Genomic DNA, 19,822 nt, shown 5'->3' with positions numbered 1-19,822 from the left:
CCCCCAGTGGGATGGGGAGGAAGCGAGCAAGCAGCTGCATGGTCCTTAAGTTACTGGCTGGGGTTAAACCACAACAGCATAAAATCTGGCAGCATTAAAAGAAGTTAAACCAGTCCTAATACTCCCACAGCATGTTGAAAATGCACATTATTTTTGTTACCATACTACCACCACCACAATTTTGCTCTATAGATTGGGAATCAGGCTTTTACTTGGACCAGTTTCTTATCTGCCTTATTTTTTTATTATCAGCTAAGAAGTTTTCTGCAATCCCCTATCCATTCAGTAAAATAAGTGCTCTGCAGACTGCAGGGTGCCTGTGGGACCATAACAGAGAAGCCCATACACCAGGCACGCTGAACATAGGTAGGTGTCCTGGTTTCTTGTCCAAAAGGCTTAGCAAGCATGTTAACATCATTGCCATGGGACTTAGTAGATTAGCCTGGGCATACCTCCATGCCAGTGCTACCTGGTTTTAGCATACAGCGAGTTTAGAGTACAAAAGTCTGTCTACGTTGGTCAAGCAGACACCCCTAGGGAATAATAACCTATAATACCAGTTTGCTTTTCTTCCAGATCAGAGCATGGCATCTTTGAAAGTATCATGGAGGAAAGCCATCTGTTTCTAAGAAAAGCTGGGGTGCTATCTTCATTTCAACAGATTAAGAAAATTACTCCTTTTCTTAACAACTTTGTTTCACATTTCAGATAAGGATTGTTAAAGTTGCAAAGTACTCAGCTAGGACTAGGTAATATTTTTCAAATAAATCAATTACTTAAAAATCTGGTTTTGATCAATACAGAACTATTCATAATAGTGCACTACAGCTTTCCCACTTTCCATAAAATAGCAATACACACAATGACCAAAAATGGTTCCAGTTTTAAATCTAATGAAAATGTAATTATCCCATAAAAAGCAGAGCAACATCAGTGGGAGAGATTTAGGAAACTGCTTTCAAAACACTATTACAGCAGCTAAAGTGACCTTAAATTTGGTAGTATAGGTTCAAATTCCTTCAGGTAGAGGAGGTTACTAAAGAGCTCTCTAACATTTTAGGAGTTTAAAGCACAGTAGCTATACCCTTTTCTTTCACATAAAATGCATTAATTCTAGTTCATCTGGTGAGATATCCAAAACAGAATGAAAACAAGCATGTTACCATTTCAGTAAGTCATTTAGAATTATTTTAAAGTATTTACATGTATATATTAATATAAATTTATCTTTACTCATTCCAACACCACACACACACCCCTCCCCCCCCCCCCCCCCAAATAATCAAGTTTTCACATATGGTGATACATTTTATTAGTAAGAGCCAGGATAGCTAGCAGTTTCAGTAAAAGCCTGATTGATCCATTCAAATTGATCAGTGTAGCATTTGGGATTATTTTTAGGAGTTACAATTATTATAGTAAATAAATGAATACAAACATTCTATCATGAAAGCATATATAACTAAACTTTTAAGTTCACCAATGCTTTATAAAGGTAGGTATTACTAGCCTGCTCATACTACACTGAGGCACTTTGTTAATTTAAAATACAAGTACATACTTAGAAATGTAAACTTCTTAGAAGTAAGCTTGGAAGTGATAACTCTTATGTCCTTTTCAAAAGATAGCATACACGAGTCCTAAAGAAACTCTGCAGCATACTTACTTTATTCTTCATTATGGGGGCTTAGTAATTACATAAGTCCTTAATATTTACTACTTCTTGCTGAAAAACTTAATTTTCAACAGGTATTATTCATGTTCTCTGGAGACTTGCTCCTTTTGCAGTTAAAGACCTGCAAGTTATCATTGATTTAAGCCTTAGTCTGGAACAGAAAACTGTTCAAAACTATGCTGGGAACATCCTACCAGAACAGGGAAGCTAGTATAGAATATTCAGTAATAAAATGCATTAAAGCACAACAGTGAAAGAAAATAAACAGCTGTGCTTTGCAGTACCAGAACAACACTAACAAAACATCAAAGTCATTCAGCCATAACAGTAAAAATGTAGTGTTGCCAACACAGCTTATACATACATACTGGGGAGCTTTGACTGACACACATACCACCTATGGATTATACTAGCATAATTTAGGCATTGAGTGAAAAAGTAAAGGCTTGATGTGTAGCACAGCTATAAAGATGTATTTAATTTCACGTGAGCAGTCCTAGTGAATAAACTACCTGTATGCAAAAATGAGCATAAACAAAGGCTCAATCAAAATCTTATAATGTAGCTATATTTTATTTTGAATTTCATTCAAAAAAATTTTAATATTAGAGGGTTTTTTAAAGGTTCCTGGAGTATAACTGCTCTCTAATTCACTTTGGAATTTAATCATTCTAATTGTTATTATGTAGTATTAATGACCACCCATAACAATTATATTTGAAATATGAATGCAAAAAATACATGGGTGGTCATTACATTATACCTTTTATGCAAAATTCTAGGAAAGATCAATTATTATAATCCCTATTTTAAAAATTTCTGCAGTGAACAGAATGATCCCACAAATAGGTCACATACAGAGTAGTACAGAATTGGTCCTGGAAAGCAGAAATTATAATACAAAGACCCTTATCCAAATTAGTGTGATGCACCTGCTGCTATTTAAACAAAATAGAAAAGAATAAATACTGTCCTTAAACAACAGGGAAGCTGATCTCCTAATGAAGTACAGTTGTCTACCCGTAAATGCAGAGGACAATCAGCAATATATTTACCAGGACTGCAAGATTACAGCACAAGCTTTGTTGAATCTATCACAGTAATGGTGGAATAGAAGCAAATGCACACATATACAGTCTTTGAAACTATTAAAACTGACAGTTCTCATCTTAATTAAACATAATAAATCAAAACAGCTACAAAGCAGATTCTCACATTGCCTGAATCTGCAAGAACTTGTTTCAGCAGAACGATATTATTACAATAGTTGAGGTTCTGGCTTGAATGTCTTATTAAAAACATTATATATGGTTGACATAACATTTCCTACACTTTTATAATTGAAATTAATTCATAAGATTATGAAGAATAAAGTATAAAACATTCAACAGGATTCATCTGTTCTACTGGAATACCTTGCATTGGCAATTATGAAGTGAAAATAACAGAAGTAATTTGTAGATCTTACTTTTCCAAATTCTTTTCTATAGTTTAATAGTCTGATATATTTAAGACAAGCCATCTATTATTTTTCCTCCTCTTAATATTACCTACCATTTATATTACTTTATTACTTTAAAACTAGCACATATATATTATATATAATGAAAGAGCAAGAAAGCTACAGAAATAAGAAACACAATACTTTTAATGACCATACCTAGTAATAAGAACTGCATTATCATGGTGGGCAATCCCATTTTCTGGAATGGTGTTTCCATCACTTTGGTGGGAGAGAATGGATTTCTGCCACTTACAGAAGCTATCGAGGGACTTGTCTGCATGGTGGTTTATCTCCAAGTTTGGCTGCAATACAACATGCATACCAGAAATGTTCCAAACAAATTACCAAGGTCAGTTGTTAAGCCTTTTGAAGACTAAAATGGGACTATAATTAGAAGCAGTGGTTTCTATCAATAAACTGACATCCCCAAAGGTGTATCAATATTCACCTGAAGTAAATAACTGATAACTTTGAGATGAGACGTGAGGAATATTCCTTTGAACTGTTCCATCTTGATTAAAGATTACAAGATAGGTTTTATACTCAGATACAGCCATTTCAAGCAACAATTAAATTAAACCCATATTACACAACAGCATAACACTTATTTCAGGGATATAACTTAAGTGCAACAGCTCTTACCTGATCTTCAGTGAGGACAATTAAACGTGTCACTATAATATTCACAACATTTCCTAGACTGGAATCACGATAAAGTTTGGCAACCTGACCTCCAGAAAATAAGAAAAGGCACAAAGTCAGAGAAGAAACACTACTTCTTCCTTAAATGGTTTAAAAATTAACCTATTTTCCTGCTCAATGTAATTTCATGACATTAATTATTATCACATGAATAAGTTATTTTTGGACCAACAAATGACCATTTAGTAAAAATGAAACTTCTTCATACTTTTCAGTGAAAAACATTTATACCTTGTTTCATAATCCATCCAGCATAAAGGAGCATTTGGACTGTCAACTTAAACAGAATAAAACTGTATAATCTAAATGTAATTATATGAATGTAAAATCAAAGACAAACAATTTAAGTGATCACAGCATATTTCTTGACAGAAACAGTCCTGGATTTTTCCCCACAATGCTAACATTTGCCATACTTCAACTATTAATTACTGCAAGCTAATATACATTTTAAGGCATTATTCATGCCAATAAAAAAAAATACTTTACAGTTGCTTTATCAATTCAGAACATACATATTGATATGGACACAGAGAGGGATGAAACTTACAATATTCATTACACTCAAAATGTAGTGCTCAATATCTTTGCGACCATGGTATCCCACCATCATTTTGTCTGCTACTACCAGCGTTTCCACAAACCGTTCAAGGCTTACTGATCTCTTCTGTCGACTATGACTACTTAAGGTGTCATTGACCGGAAGTAAAGTTGGAAAAGCAGATGCATCACTCATCCACCAAGGTTTACTGCTTCTTCTGAGGTCTTCTAGAAACCAAAATAATTAAACACTTGAGGGTTCACTAGTAAAACTCATTCAAATGCAGTTGTTTTATGTTGAGATTATCATCTTCAAGCTTCTAAAAAGATTACTTTGAGGCAAAGGAAAATTTATTGTCTAAATTTTATTTTAAAATAACTTATATAATGGAAAACCAACTTTGAGTTCTAATATTCTCAACTCCTTAACCTGACTTAAGATAACAAATTATCATCTTCTCTTAGCAGATCTGATTCTGCACATCTATGTTAATACTAAAGATTATAGTTAACCAAAAGCACATTTCAGAATTTTAATAAGAACAAGACAGCTATAATATTTAGAAAAAAAGCAACTGGAAATCAAAATTTACCTTAATTCATAATTAAGGTTAAACATCAAAAAATACTAAGGAATTAAATGCGCTGATAAGGCACCAAAAAAAGCTTTTTCCCTCCTGTGAAACACTAATTTTTAAGCAATTATGCTTACATGCCTAAGGTTTTGGGCCAAATAAGTTACTTTTCAGAAAGCTATCCTCATGAATTAACTATAACAGGAAGTTTTAAATGGCCTGACATGGGATAATTTCTATAGTTATTTATAACACAAAGTTTAATTCCAATATGTTGATTCTTGTACTTGTTTCACAAAACATATAGAAAAAAAATTTGCATGCAACAGATTGATTATTAAAAATCCAAATAGCTGTAATTATCAGCAAACCAAACACTACAAACCTATTTTAAATTTGAATTCCTGTTCTCGGAGCAAAATTGAACCCAACCGTCCCTGAAAAAATGACATTTTTGTGTATTGAACATCCCTTTTTCACAAAGACCCAAACAGATCTCAATCTTAAATTTATTGATGTATATAAATAGGCTGGCTTTAAGCAGGATTTCAAAATTTTCTAAGGTATTTTGCTCGTTATGAACGAACATAAGAACATTAACAGTTAGATACATTTATAATTGATTCAATAGGACTGCTCAAGTGAACAACTCCTGAGATGCATCCTTACCTTTACTAAAACAGGCTCAGCTAAGGATGAGTTGAGATAGAACCAGTACCTTCTGTGAAAAAACAATGCTTTATACAATTCAACTAAGCACACTATTTTCAAAGGGCAATAACTACACCACAAACAGCGTATGTCCAGGTCAAAACCAGGAATACAAAGTTTCTGCATTCCCACCATTGCAGTGTTTCATAATGGTTGAGTACACAGTGTTGGCTTTAAAAGGTAAATATTTTGGAAAAGCTGAAAAATGAAAATAAACCTGGTAGTTGACAAAGTGCCAGTAATGAAATAATCCTCATTCTGCAATGGGAATAAGATTACACCCATTCTAAAAAAATAGTACCAAGTATTAAAGCCTGTTGAAGATTCTATAATCAATACCAAGCTTTTTCCTGTTTTGCATATCTAATCTAGGAAATTCAAAGTTGCTTTAATTGCTCAAAGATTTTAATCTCACAAGTAGCGATTTAGGAGTGTCTAGAATTTTCTGACATTTACAGTAGTAAAAATTAAAAAAAATAATCATCTACTGTTCATTGCCAAATACCAAACAAAGTCTGAGGGTTTCTGATGCTCTTAGATTGCTAAGAATACTTTAGAAATGCAACACTGCTTCAACATTCATTCATAATTTTTCACTCAAATATGCAAATCTACTCTAAACATTTGAAAACTGATGAGCTTATGCAGAAAACTTTCAGAGAAAAAAATTTCTTATGGACTCATCTTGATAGCATCTTTCAATCAAAGGTCTCAAAAGACTTCACAAAACCAAAATTTTTTCCTTTTCTTATCAGATGAGAAACTTAAGCTTCAGCTGATCTCAAAGTAATGGGAAAGTTGAAAACAGTCCTGAGTACTTAGGCTCACACTCCAGGATCTATCAACACTTATGCTGTTTTACTTTAAAAACACTAAACAATGCAGACAATTTTCTTTAAAAAGCTAAAACATGTCAATAAAAGTTTGCAATATATTTAACTAAAATAGTTCTGTAGCAAGTTATATCATTTTTCCACCATATTCCTAGATTTAAAAAAACTCTTAAACTTGCATTAACATTGAACCATAGCTATTGGAAAGTAAAAGAAAGCAACAATTAAGAGGCAGACAAACACTATAATTAACTCCAAAGTAACAATTGCAAAAGCAGGAAGTTTGAGTTTAAAATTTGCAACTGAAAAGAAATCCAAATGTATAAAGACATGGAGTTCACAATTATGGTACCTAAGTTTTCCTATGTCAGTCCTCTAAAGATCCTAGGTGGGGATGGAAGGTGAAGAGAGGGAGCACAGCACACAAACACAAATAAAAAAAGATCTCAAACCACAATAGAAAACTACTTGTTTAAGATGCAACTGTGAGAATATTTTAAAGTGAAGGACTATGTGCTGCTTTTTCTTACTATTAATAACAATATAATGTATCTACAAGCATTTTTTCATTTTAGAATACATTTGGCGCAAGTAAAGCCACTACATGAGGCAGCATGTAGTAGAACCATCCCTAAACAATTTGCCACTTTGCAGCTTTCATACCTCAATTTTTGTTGTTTCTCAATCCTATCCAAACACAATCTGTATATCTGTAACAAGGGTTGGGGTTTTTTTTGTTTTGAGGGTTATTTTTTTAATTTTTGCAACTCCAAAGCAGGTAAAGAAATTTTATTCATACTTCCAACAAAACAGAATTTAAACATTGGGAACAAATACAAGCATACAGCTTTTAAGTAGAAAAGCATATTTCTTAAAATGGTACAAATGCAAAAATAATGGATCATAAAAATTATTTTGCAGCCTTAATGTAACGCATGCTATTAGGCATCAGGCAAAATAAGTGTTTCAGTAAACTATGCAGTCAAACAAGGATACAACAGATAGCAGTCCATAATATAAAAAATTTGTTGCAAAATGAGAATTTTAACATGCCATCTCTAAATATTTGCTTCAATATTAAAATTGTAAGCTATGAATGAAATTTCATTCAATATCCCAGTTATACCTGCCTACTCCATGGCTTAGATACATCCTTTCTTTGGAAAACCACCTTGATGATGTTACTGTTTTGCACAGAATATAAATGAATAAAATCTAACTGTTCTAGAAGCTGATCCCACAAAGCATTCTGCAAGATAACGCAGTGAAAGACCTCAAATTCCATTGAAGCAATTGGAATTTGAAGGTGCTCAACCTCTTAGCAAGGCCTTAAAGACCATTTCAGCTATATTTCACAAAAACACAGTAAACTTTATGACAATATCTATACATGAACTATTAAGTTTCACATTTTTAATTTTTAAAATATTCTTATGTCTAACTGCTTAAAACATCTAATTTAGGTTATGAAAATCAACCACAATTCTATCCCACATTCTTATCTAAACCTAAACTGTCTCTCAAACAGGGAAATATTTTTCTCTGCCTCTCCAATTCTTCTCTTGTATTTGCCACTGTAATTCTACTGTTTCCTATGAAGTAATCCATTACTTGCTCATACCAACTAGTTCTGATCATCCTTTTGCCAAACTCCCTAACCCACTTTTTGCCAATTATTGCTATTTCTCTCAGAAAGGTCAGAAATAACACTCCCCTTGTCTCTACCAACACTTCAAAAATCCTGACCACTTCCCTGATACAGAACAGGTAGATGATAAATTTAAGTCTAGATTACAGTAGGGGAAACTTGCCAGACCATGAATAGTGGCACAGCTACACAAGCAGATTCCTCCCAGCATATTGTACTGGCAAAAGTGTTCTAAAAGTAGAGATTTTTATTTTTTTTTAAAAGTCCACCAAATTATATACTCACAAAAATGCAGTTAAAGTTTTGTTACAACTGCATTTAGACTTTTTAAAATAAATAAAAACCAACCACAAAACTGAGTGTTCAAAACTTCCAAAAACAGTCAAATGCCCCAAAGATTTATTCTACTAGCAAAGTGTTATTACTGTAAACCTGGCTTTAGTCCTAGGGCCTAAAAACTGAAAATTAATAATGGTTTTTACTTTTTAGATGTTCTGGGGATACTCTGGATGCCATGTCACTGGGATAAAGCTGAAGCAGTGCTCAGAAAACAAGTTTAAAAGGTTTTGGTACCCAGCAGGAGAGCATTAAAATAGTACATCATCTGGAAAAGACAGACCTTGAAGTTTTGGACAAGAACAAAGTTTTTCAGAAATTTTCATTGAGTGGAAGTAGTACACAGAACAACTGAAAAAGGAGAAACTGAGGTGAATGAGCATAAGAGTAGTCTCAGGCTTATAAGAAATAGTGCTTTTGTATTTCAATAATCAAGGAATTCAGGATGTGACAGATGTAAAAGTTTAAGAAATGCACAGGAGCTTCCAAGAAAAAAGGCAGCATCAAATATGCAAAGAAAAAAACCACTAAAGATTACTGCATGTTTCACAGAAAATGCATACAAGATGCGTAGCTCTGATCGACCTATGATCCATGTGACAGATACCACCAGAACAGTTGGATGCAACATGATCAAACTAGCTGCCACTGCTTCATCCTCACTTGGATGAAAGTGACTTCCTAAGCATTAATCTAAAAGATAACATCTAACAGAGGCCAATACATTTTATTTTTCTAGTAATATTATAATGGTAAAAATAGCATTGTCCTACGTTTCGTGATGCTTCCACTTATTTCAAGAGGCTTAAGTGACAACATTCCCTACAAAATTAAAGAAAAAGGTGGATGCTTTGCAGATGTCTGTCGTAAAATGCATAAATTGGAGCATCCACATACATTAGTACTCTTATTTTACAGTTAGCAGACAGTAGTAGTTAGGAGACTTGTTTTGCAATCATTAGAAGCACATAGATAGAATAACACTTCCAAACTTACATAAAGTTTGACATTTGCTACAAGTAGAGTCTAAATGCAGTTAGCTGAAACACTCAGGAAAAACCATCTCCCAAGGACAGGCCTTTGTAGGCACTATAAGTTTAGTCAGCTGGTGCCAGTAAAAGTTACAACCTCCAAAAGAAGCTGAAATAAGTTACATCAATGGACAGCGATATTATTTTATTTTAAGACTGGTATTTGACAGCCTGTCCTGTGCACTGAATCTTACAGAATACAACTGTCCAGGAATGAACTTTTAAGAACAAGCCATTTCTGAGATATAAACAAATGACAAGGTTAGAACATTTTTCTATTATGTAAAAAACCCCATTATTTTAGCACTCTAAAATAACATCAGATTTACTCTAATCTGTCCTCAATAAATTGGTTTTCAGCTTCAGTTTAAGCAAGTGAAAAATGATGTCAGAGTATTTAAACTGTTTTTGTGGAAGTTAAAACTGCTTTACAAGGAAAACATCTCAATCAAAACTATATAATCCTTCCTGTAAATCACATACTCATCTATCATGGAATAATGTTAACCCACTGAAACAAAAGCCAGTATCAAAACACCATAAACCTCCCTAAATGAGAAAGATGTGGACTCCAGTTACAAATGTATTACTAATCATAATGCTAACACGTTAATTACACATCAAGTTTCCTCAAATGAGATTGAACACTTAAGTATTACAGCTCAATGTTTAGTAAGTCACTCAATCACACTTTCCAGTCGGGGAATGAATTACATTTATAGCACATTTTGAGGAAGCCTGTGCTCATCGCCACCACTGTACACAGCACAGAAATAAAACAAGATTTACTCCCAGTATCTTAAATTTTCAAAAGACACTACACTCTTAATCTGAAAGAAAAGCAAAAACTACTATTCAACAATAGTCACTGCACTGCCCAAAAGTAGGATTCCTACTGCTACATTCTCCACTGTACCTTACACGTGAACCAAGCAAAATATTTTAAAATAAGTTGTAAGTTATAATTTTTTTACAAAGAATGGCACTCGTATTCACTCACCTGAGACTCCACAGTGACCATAATCATAGAGATGTTGCTGGTGCATGGTAGACTTTTTGTATATAACATGAGGATGACCATTCTCAAAATTACTAGAATTTGTTGTTATATTCCTTAAAGGCTCAATAAAATACTCTTCATCTTCTGTAGCAATGACTCCATGCTTAAAGGAGAAAAGAAAATAAAAACTTGCAAAACACAGTATAAAACTCCTATTAAAAAGCTTAATTTTAAATAACATTTGATTTTAATTTATTTCTATGAAAAAAATCCACAGCTATAAGCCAACACAGAAAACAATGCACGAGCCAGCCCTCCTCCACTGACTTTACTGGGAGCAGGAGTAAGCGGCTAAAAGCGACACAATGAGAAAAGAATTAAAATATCATTGTCTTATTTCTGGAGTTCTTTCCTATCATTTTTGGTAGATGTGGTAAGAAAGTAGATACATTCTTGATATATGACAAAATCCATTCACAGAGATGTTCCAAAACTACGTGATTCCTATCTGTTAAAAGTGACACCAAGCCAAAATGGCTTTGCTCAAAGGGCGAGTCCAATATCCCTCTATGATGCCATACCAGTAGATGCTTAATGACACATACTGCATCAAAGAAAAACCACATGAAGGATTAATTCTAGAAAATATATTCAGGGAAACCATTAGCATTTTACATCCAGATGCTTAATTCCAAAACTATAGCTAGTTATTAAAAATCAAATTATTAATGTTAACATAGGCTACACTCTCTACAAAGCATTTACTCCTTAAAAGGTCTCACCACAAACCTTTTGCAAACCCAAGTTGTTGCAGACCATGTACCATACCTCATTCTCCATAACAAATGAATGTATTTTTTTTCTTCATAATGCAGTGCAGAACAGTAAATATTCTGTTCTCATAACTTTCATATTTGTGAACTCAGCTTCTTCCAAACATGAAGTGGTTTAGGGAAGAAAGGGAAGATTTCAGGCCAACTATGCAATCTCCTGAACTTTCAGCAATTAAAACTGAATTTTAGCAGATAATCCAGTTTGGGTATCCTTTCAGCTACAAAAATATTGTGGAAGAAGCCAAGATAGACTGAATGTTCTGAATGTATAAGCTTTCTACACCAGGAAAAAGACCTACTGATGAGGTAGGAGACTGGAAGCAGAAACTTTTGCAATCACATACCCATTGGGTGAATCATAAATTTCTACCACAACTTTGATATGTAAAGCAAGTACTATGCATAAGCCTTTCTTTAAAGGTTTATGTTTGGGGTTTGGTTTGTTTTTTTTCACCTCCAATGAGACCTCTGTGATTAGCCATAAGACCACTTGCTCCATATTTCCTCTAAATATCCCAAAAAAGTTTCTGAAATCAGGGCTTATCATTGTACTCATGGCCAAAGCTCTCCTGCTGCTGCTTTCTACATCAACTGCCTGTGGTTCTTGAGTCTGGGAATAAAAAGATTTCAGCAGAATCATTTAAAGTTGGAAAAAACCCTTAAGATCAAGTCCAACTGTTAACCTAGCACTGCCAAGTCCATCACTAAACCATGTCCCCAAGCACCACATCTACACATCTTGTAAACAACTCCAGGGATGGCAATTCTGCCACCTCCCTGGGCAGCCTGTTCCAATGCTTCACCACCCTTTCAGTAAAGAAACTTCTCCTAATATCCAATCCAAACCTCCCCTGGCACAACTTAAGGCCATTTCCTCTCATCCTATTACTTTTTACTTGGGAAAACAAATACACCCCCACATACCTAGAACCTCTTTTCAAGTAGTTGTAAAGAGTGATAAAGTCTCCCCTCAGCCTCCTTTTCTCCAGGCTAAACAACCCCAGTTCCCTCAGCCACTCCTCATAAAACTTGTTCTCTAGACCCTCCACCAGCTTCGTTGTTCTTCTTTGGACATGCTCCAACACCTCAATGTCTGTCTTGTAGTGAGGGGCCCAAAACTGAACACAGTATTCGAGGTGCAGCCTCACAAGTACTGAGTAAAAAGGGACAATCACTTCCCTAGTCCTGCTGGCCACACTATTTGGATACAAGCTAGGATGCTGATGGCTGCCTTGGCCACCTGGGCACACTGCTGGCTCATGTTCAGCTGGCTGTCAACCAGCACCCCCAGGGTCCTTTTCTGACAGGCAGCTTTCCAGCCACTCTTCCACTAGCCTGTAGCATCGCATGGGGTTGTTGTGACCCAAGTGCAGGACCCGGCACTTAAGCCTTGTTGATCCTCATACAATTGGCCTTGGTCCATCAATCCAGCCTGTCCAGATCCCTCTGCAGAGCCTTCCTACCCTTAAGCAGATCAACACACCCACTCAACTTGGTGTCGTCTGCAAACTTACTGAGGATGCACTTGATCCCCTTTTCCAGATTGTTGATAAAGATATTAAACAGGACTGGCCCCAATACTGAGCCCTGGGGAACACCACTTGGGACTGGTTGCTACCTGGATGTAACTCCATTCACCACAACTCTTTGGGATCAGCAATCCAGCCAGCTTTTTACCCAACAAAGAGCCTTCCCTTCCAAGCCATGAGCAGCCAGTTTCTCCAGGAGAATGCTCTGGGAGACAGCGTCAAAGGCTTTACTAAGGTCCAGGAAGACAACATCCACCGCCTTTCCCTCATCCACTAGGTGCATCACCTTGTCATAAAAGGAGATCAGGTTAGTCAAGCAGGACTTGCCTTTCATAAAACCACACTGGCTGGGCCTGATCCCCCGGTTGTCCTGCACATGCTATGTGATGGCACTTGATCTGCTCCATAACCTTCCCCAGCACAGAGGTCAGACTGACAGTCCTGTAGTTTCCAGGATCCTCCTTCTGGCCCTTCTTGTACATGGGCATCACACTGGCTAACCTCCATTCTTCTGGGACCTCCCCAGTTTGCCAGGACTGTTGATAAATGATGAAGAGTGGCTTGGCATGCTCCTCCACTAGCTCCCTCAGTACCCTTGGGAGGATCTCATCTGGTCCCATTAGACTTGTGCATGTCTAAGAGGCGTAGCAGGTCACTAACAGTTCCCCCTCGGATTATGGGGGCTTCATTCTGCTCCCTGTCTTCCAGCTCAGCAGGCTGGTTACCCTGAGGGTAAATGGTCCTTACTATTAAAGACAGAAGCAAAGAAAGCATTAAGTACCTCAACCTTTTCCTCATCCTTTGTCACTATGTTTCCCCCTCACATCTCATAAAGGATGCAGATTCTCCTTGGCCCTCCTTTTTTTGTCAGTGTACTTCCAGAAATATTTTTTATTGTCTTTTACGGCAGTGGCCAAATTAAGTTCTAGCTGGGCTTTGGCCCTTCTAATTTTCTCCCTGTATAACCTCACAACATCTGTTGCCTGCCCCTTCTCCCAAAGGTCATAAACTCTCTTTTGGTTTTGGGTTTTTTTTTTGGTTGGTTGTTTTTTTTTCTCCTGGATTCCAGCTCAAGCTCTCTGTTCATACAGGCCAGTGGCCTTCCCTACTGGCTCATCTTTTGGCACATGGGGACAGCCTGTGCCTTTAAGACTTCCTTCTTGAAAAATGTCCACCCTTTCTGGACCCCTCCCTCGGCCCTTCAGGACTGTCTCCCAAGGAACACTGTCAACCAGGCCCCTAAACAGGCCAAAATTTGCCCTCCAGAAGTCCAAGGCAGCAGTACTGCTAACATCCCTCCTCCCTTCTCTGAGAATAGAAATCTATCGTTTCATGATTGCCGTGCCCAAGACTGCCTCCAACCATCACATCACCCACAAGTCCTTCTCTGTTTGCAAACAACAGGTCCAGTGAGGCATCTTCCCTAACTGGTTCACTTGCCAACTGTGTCAGGCAGTTCTCTTCCACACACTCCAGGAACCTCTTAGACTATTTCCTCTCTGCTGTATTTTATTTCAAGCAGACATCGGGTAGGTTGAAGTCCCCCACGAGAACAAGGGCTAGCAATTGTGAGACTTCTCCCAGATGCTTATATAATATTTCATCTGCCTCTTCATTCTGGTTGGGTGGTCTGCCTTTTTGGCCTTTCCTCCCGATTCTTACCCATAAACATTCAACCCTTTCATCACAATTGTCAAGCTCTAAATTGTAGCATTAATACTCTAAACAAGTTGTGTATAAAATAATCAAAAACTATTATGAATATCTGCAAACTATCATCACAGTTCCTTTAGGTACCAGCAACAGTAAAAAAAGTTAGGAAAAATTGGTGATACTCTCCTATACCTAGTCAATATATAATCTCATCTTCCCAGACACTATGATGGTTTAAGAAAAAAAAAAAAAAAAAAAAAAAAGAGAAGGTTTTAATAACATTTGAGGAACTGCAAATAAATTTAACTCACCTGTCACCAAGTAGTCAGAATATGCATGTGGTCAGCTGCTGCAGCTAGCCAAATGATTTGATGAACACTGGAAATTCAACTTTCCCTGCATATGCCCTTCACATAAGCCCTGCATATATATATATAGCATTTTAAACCTAACATATATTATTTTGCTTGCAAACAAAACTGTTCTGCCAATATTTAACTGATGCAAGCGGTCTTGTTGAATATAAATGAATGATTTTTAAGAAGCACTCCAAATTCTGTACATAAGAAATACCCATTTCGGTGACAACCACCATTTATTCTAATCAGGAATTTAGAAAATTCATGTGGCTAGAGATGCTTCCATTGTATATGCATTCAGCAATGCCTGATTAACAGTGGCAATTACACTATTATATCCAAACTGACTTTCTAGAAAACACTTTTGGCTTACTTATTATTTGAGCACAACAGTTTCAGTTGCAAAAGACTGAAATAATGTCTTATTGAAGCATTAAAAGGAATTAGTTTTTTTTTTAGTTTTGCTATTGTAATTGAACTTAAACAGTTTGTACATTAAACTTCTGTTCCAAAGCATAAGAAATATCATTAAGATGTAAGAATGACCAACAAAAGATTTTGACAAAACACCATGAATTTAAGAAACAAGCTGAATTCTCCAAGTAGGTTATTACAAGTAACATTCCCAAGATTATTATCTAAAACAGATTGTTTGCAGTCCTGTGTTATCCAATCCCACTACAGACTGTCAACTCCTGCTAACATATATATATATAATATAAATAATGCATATAAATCCAGCATTTTGACATGCTCAGACACATCTGTGAATCCACATAGAGTTCCCCTGAATTTGTAAAAAGGAATCTTTGTGTCAGGCTGTCTAGCTGGGGCCTTACCCTACTTCAGATGGGAGAAGCAAATTGAATTACAGATTATAGAGCTTTCCTCATAACTTCAGACAGTTTATATAGCATAATCAGGGCCCAGCAGATGGAAACTGCTAGAATGAAGCTTCAGTAAGTAGCAGCCTGTAATTCTGGGGCACTTGGTAATGAGAAATATGGAGGGAGAGGCTGAAACAGGAAATAGTGACAGGGAAACGGACTGTTGGTCACTTCTTATAACAAAACTGAGAGAAAACCCTTGCGCTAGAACTCATCTCAGATACTACAAGTATTCTTCAAAGTCATACAACTTATGTTAATTAAACAATGGCCTCACCTGCCCACACTGAATAACTAAATATAATAACTCAAAATATTCATTAAGGGGAAGAAATTTGGCAATAGCAAAGTAACAGGACAACTGGTATAAATGGAATGCTTGTTGCTTGTAAGCAATACTCATGCTAAAGGCTACTAGAGGGGTCCTCAAACTTTTTAAACAGGGGACCAGGGCGCGGATGAAGTGGCAGGTAGTCATCTTCGGCTGCTTGGTTTCCCCCCCCAACCCCTGGTGGGGGGGGGGTGGGGGCGGGGGGGGGGGTCTGTTAATACTGGGGGCCGGATTGAGGACCCTGGGGGGCCGTATCCAGCCCGCATGCAGTAGTTTGAGGACCCCTGGGCTACTACTTGTTTTAGAGTTACTGACAGCTTAAAACGACTGGCTCTGCAACAGATGTTAAGACAGTCCTATTCTGCATAGTCCTTGATTCAACTGCCAAAATATTGGTCAGTAAGAATCACCATTTAAAAATAACCATGACAGATTTATCTGAACGGAGTGGTATCTCCTACACTCAGTGCTCTGGAAGGCCCTGCCAACACTGTATGACAGAAGAATTTCTGTACAGTAGAGGATGATATTGAGTACAGTCTACCACTGCACCCCTTTGCAGAATCCTTGCCTCTCTGAGAAAGAGCCTTGTGTCACCCCTGCTGCTGCTTCCAGAGCATGACTGAAGCATCACATACTTGTAACAGCCTTTCTAGGAGTTGCAGTGGACACCTGACGCTTGCAGTCTCAAGTAAGAGGCATAACCAACAACTCAGAGTGTCAGTCATGGTGTGCCCAGAGAACTGAGGTTGCCTTAATCTAGACCAGGAATACCTGGAAGAAATATGGAAGAGCTGACAACAGCTAAAAGCAAAGATGACTATTTAACTGGGAAGCACTCCACATTAAAGTTAACTTACAGACCAAGTTAACGTACTGACACCTTGAACCACAGAGTGACAGCTTCACTCCAGTAAAACAGATAGGCTGAGTGAGGGCAGAGAGAAAACATGCAGCAATAGGACTGCTAAAAGTCACCTCAGGGCCTGAAATACAGAAACAAACAAAAAAAAAACCAAAAACCCACCACAACCCAAAACCCACAAACAAACAGGATTCTGCTTTGCCTCAAGAGGGCTTCATTTAGAAGCAACATCTACCATGCTACTAAATTCTTTGAAGAAAAGAAGTGCCATGAGGAGCAAAAGATGCAGAAAGCTGATAGGAAAACATGGATTATTCTTTTCCTACTTCATCCCACTCTTGTTTTCCTAACATGAAAGGAAAGCAAGGGTTGGCTAAGGCAAGAACAGGCCTTCTTGGCTCACTCCCTGGCCAAGGTTAGAGAAGAACCAAAATAGGAGCACTGTGGCACAGACTGCAAGATCCAAGGGGGCCAACCAGTCTGTGCCTCAACTGGCAGAAACTCTGGAGACAGAAATATGCAGCCTCTTTTAAAGAAGAGAATCCTGAAAGCAGGGATTTGCTCTCCATAGTATTTTTAGCTGAAAAGATCTCTAAAGCAAAATGATCTAGTATATTAAGAGACTTAAGTAACTGTGACAAAAAATATTACATAGGAACTGCAAAATCAAACTGAAAATTGTACTACATTCAGACCTATCATCTGCAAGTCTGCATTAACCAAACTGCTATATTACACTCAATGGAACACCATTTTAACTACATTTCTTCAAGAGTGTCACCTAGCCCTGGAAATTCCCACTAAATTCTTAAGAGTACTCCAAAATGTTAACCTAGAATGTAACAAGGACATCACAAATAGCTGGGTATAATGCATCCTATCTAGGTCTGAAGCAGCAGGTTCTTGTTCATAAATAACATCCCAAGATGCATTATTCAATAACACTTCCAAGGATAAATAGGAATTAGTTTAGCAAGTATGTGTAATCTTTTTTTTCCCTTTAGCAATTAGTTAGATCTGTCTACTCTTAACAAGAAGATTGACCAGTGTTCTACTATAATTAAAACCAGAATGAATAACTACAATATATATATTTTTTACTAGAGAGATTACTAGGCTCTTTATTTAGTATCTTCTAGTCATGCCTTTCTATTTTAGTATTACATTACTCAATATTTTGGGGTTTAATTTTTTGCATTTGTTTTCTAATTTCTGTTGGGAATAAATGCAGCTTTTTCCCATGCAAGTACTACTGTCATGTGATCATCAGATAAACAATAAAAGAGATAAGAATTTCTAATCCTACTTTTAAACACAACTGTTTATGGTTTGTAAACAAAATATCTCTAAAAAAGGTAAATTGCTTTCTGATGCTGGTACTTGCAAAGGATCTACTCTCTTCTTCACTCTTTGAATTTATGGCAATGATGATTTCTACACCAAGCAATTTCTCTTCTCTGTTACTTAAGGTTTCTAAACCCAAATTCTCAAAAACAGCAAGCAGATGTTCAGTTCAATAAATGTCTCTCTGTAGAGATTTAGCATCCTAAAGGACCCCCTGTTTTTCTCTGCCTCCTTGAGTTTGTAACATTTTTAGAACCTGAAATGATCTCAGCACAGACCTAATCTTGCAGCCCTAGTGCAGACAATGTAAACACTGAAAATGTTGCCTGCTAAAGGACTACAAAATTGGGTCTTCGTACTTACGATTTATCTTGAAAAACTTTTCCCCAGGACCCAGGCCAGGTTTTAGGGTTTTTTTGCACCTTCCCATCTACTCGCTTCTAACAGGGACTCAAAGAACTGAAAAATATGCCAATTAAGTAGTTCTTCTGTAATTTAAAAAGAGACAAGCACACTATTATACTAGAACATGCAATGTGCACTTACCAGACCATTGCAGTTGCTTAAGGCCACTTTAGTTGTACTGTGTTGGTCTTGCAAATATCCTGTGTAATGACAGTGGTCTAAAAAGTCGTGCTTCCACTGAGGTCCATCTTTCCCCCAGTATTCTACTGTAAAATGTCTAGACACCAAATCTGTATTGAGAGTCAGGTTTAAATGAAAGTGCTTGCCATAGGCAGAAAGTTTAAAAAATAATTTAGATGCTGCCAGTTCTTGGTCATAAGGGTCTGTACTTCTCCTCCTCCTTGAAGGTTTAGCATTTTTCACAGTAAAGCTGAGGAAGGCTCCATTTTGATCAACCCTTATTGGGATTGTTAGCTGGTAGTGTTCAAGGTAAGACAGGAATTCCTCTTTGTAATCACAAGGTAAGACAATCCAGGGAGCGGGCATAGAAGAGAAGAAAATATAACAGGAAACAACAAGTAGTAGTATAAATATAAACCATATTTGGCTAAATCTCATCACCCTAATGAGTAAGTAATTTTCAGATAAATGCAAGATTGAGAGTTTTACTAAATAAACCATTATTTTCTTTCTTTCTAACTCAAGAATACATATTCAGTTTCCTATTAACCTGATATCACTGCAAATACAAAAGGTTTTTATTACATATCTTTTTCCTATTTACCCAAAGCATGTAAACATTTGGGGCTAAATTCTACCTAAGGAGGACATATTCTTCCCAGTGATATCATTCAAAGACAAAAGTTATTAGATCCACCTGCAAAATTAAAAACAATAGTAATAAAAAGTACAATATTGTAAAAACACAACTGCTCTTCATTTCATTAAAAACCTATAAACATTAAAGTATCAAAGTAAGATTAGATCCTTCCTAGTTTAAAAACACGTTAATGATGTTACAGCAAGTCTCTAAAGTATTATCAAATACAACATTTTACTAG

General features: G+C 36.5%; 1 protein-coding gene across 4 annotated transcripts in view; it reads right to left on the bottom strand.

The window, feature by feature from the left end:
* LOC101923076 (A disintegrin and metalloproteinase with thrombospondin motifs 6) overlaps positions 1–19,822 on the bottom strand; it is a 166,570-nt gene that overhangs the window by 141,005 nt on the left and 5,743 nt on the right. For 3 of the 4 annotated variants that reach the window (XR_008745112.1, XM_055792873.1, XM_055792875.1), the window contains 5 exons: positions 18,903–19,267; positions 10,556–10,718; positions 4,432–4,649; positions 3,822–3,905; positions 3,336–3,481 (listed from right to left, as the gene is read on the bottom strand). Coding sequence is in view for 3 of the 4 variants with exons in the window: in XM_055792873.1 (XP_055648848.1) it covers positions 3,336–3,481; positions 3,822–3,905; positions 4,432–4,649; positions 10,556–10,718; positions 18,903–19,267 (976 nt within the window). In the remaining variant the exon portion in view is untranslated. The remainder of the gene's footprint in view (positions 1–3,335; positions 3,482–3,821; positions 3,906–4,431; positions 4,650–10,555; positions 10,719–18,902; positions 19,268–19,822) is intronic. The other variant, XM_055792874.1, reaches the window with a different exon arrangement.

The sequence above is a fragment of the Falco peregrinus genome, chromosome W (assembly GCF_023634155.1).
Source record: "Falco peregrinus isolate bFalPer1 chromosome W, bFalPer1.pri, whole genome shotgun sequence".
Classification (NCBI taxonomy): Eukaryota; Metazoa; Chordata; class Aves; order Falconiformes; family Falconidae; genus Falco; species Falco peregrinus.
Note: the sequence above shows the minus strand (reverse complement) of the source record. Positions and strands in the feature narration are given on the sequence as shown.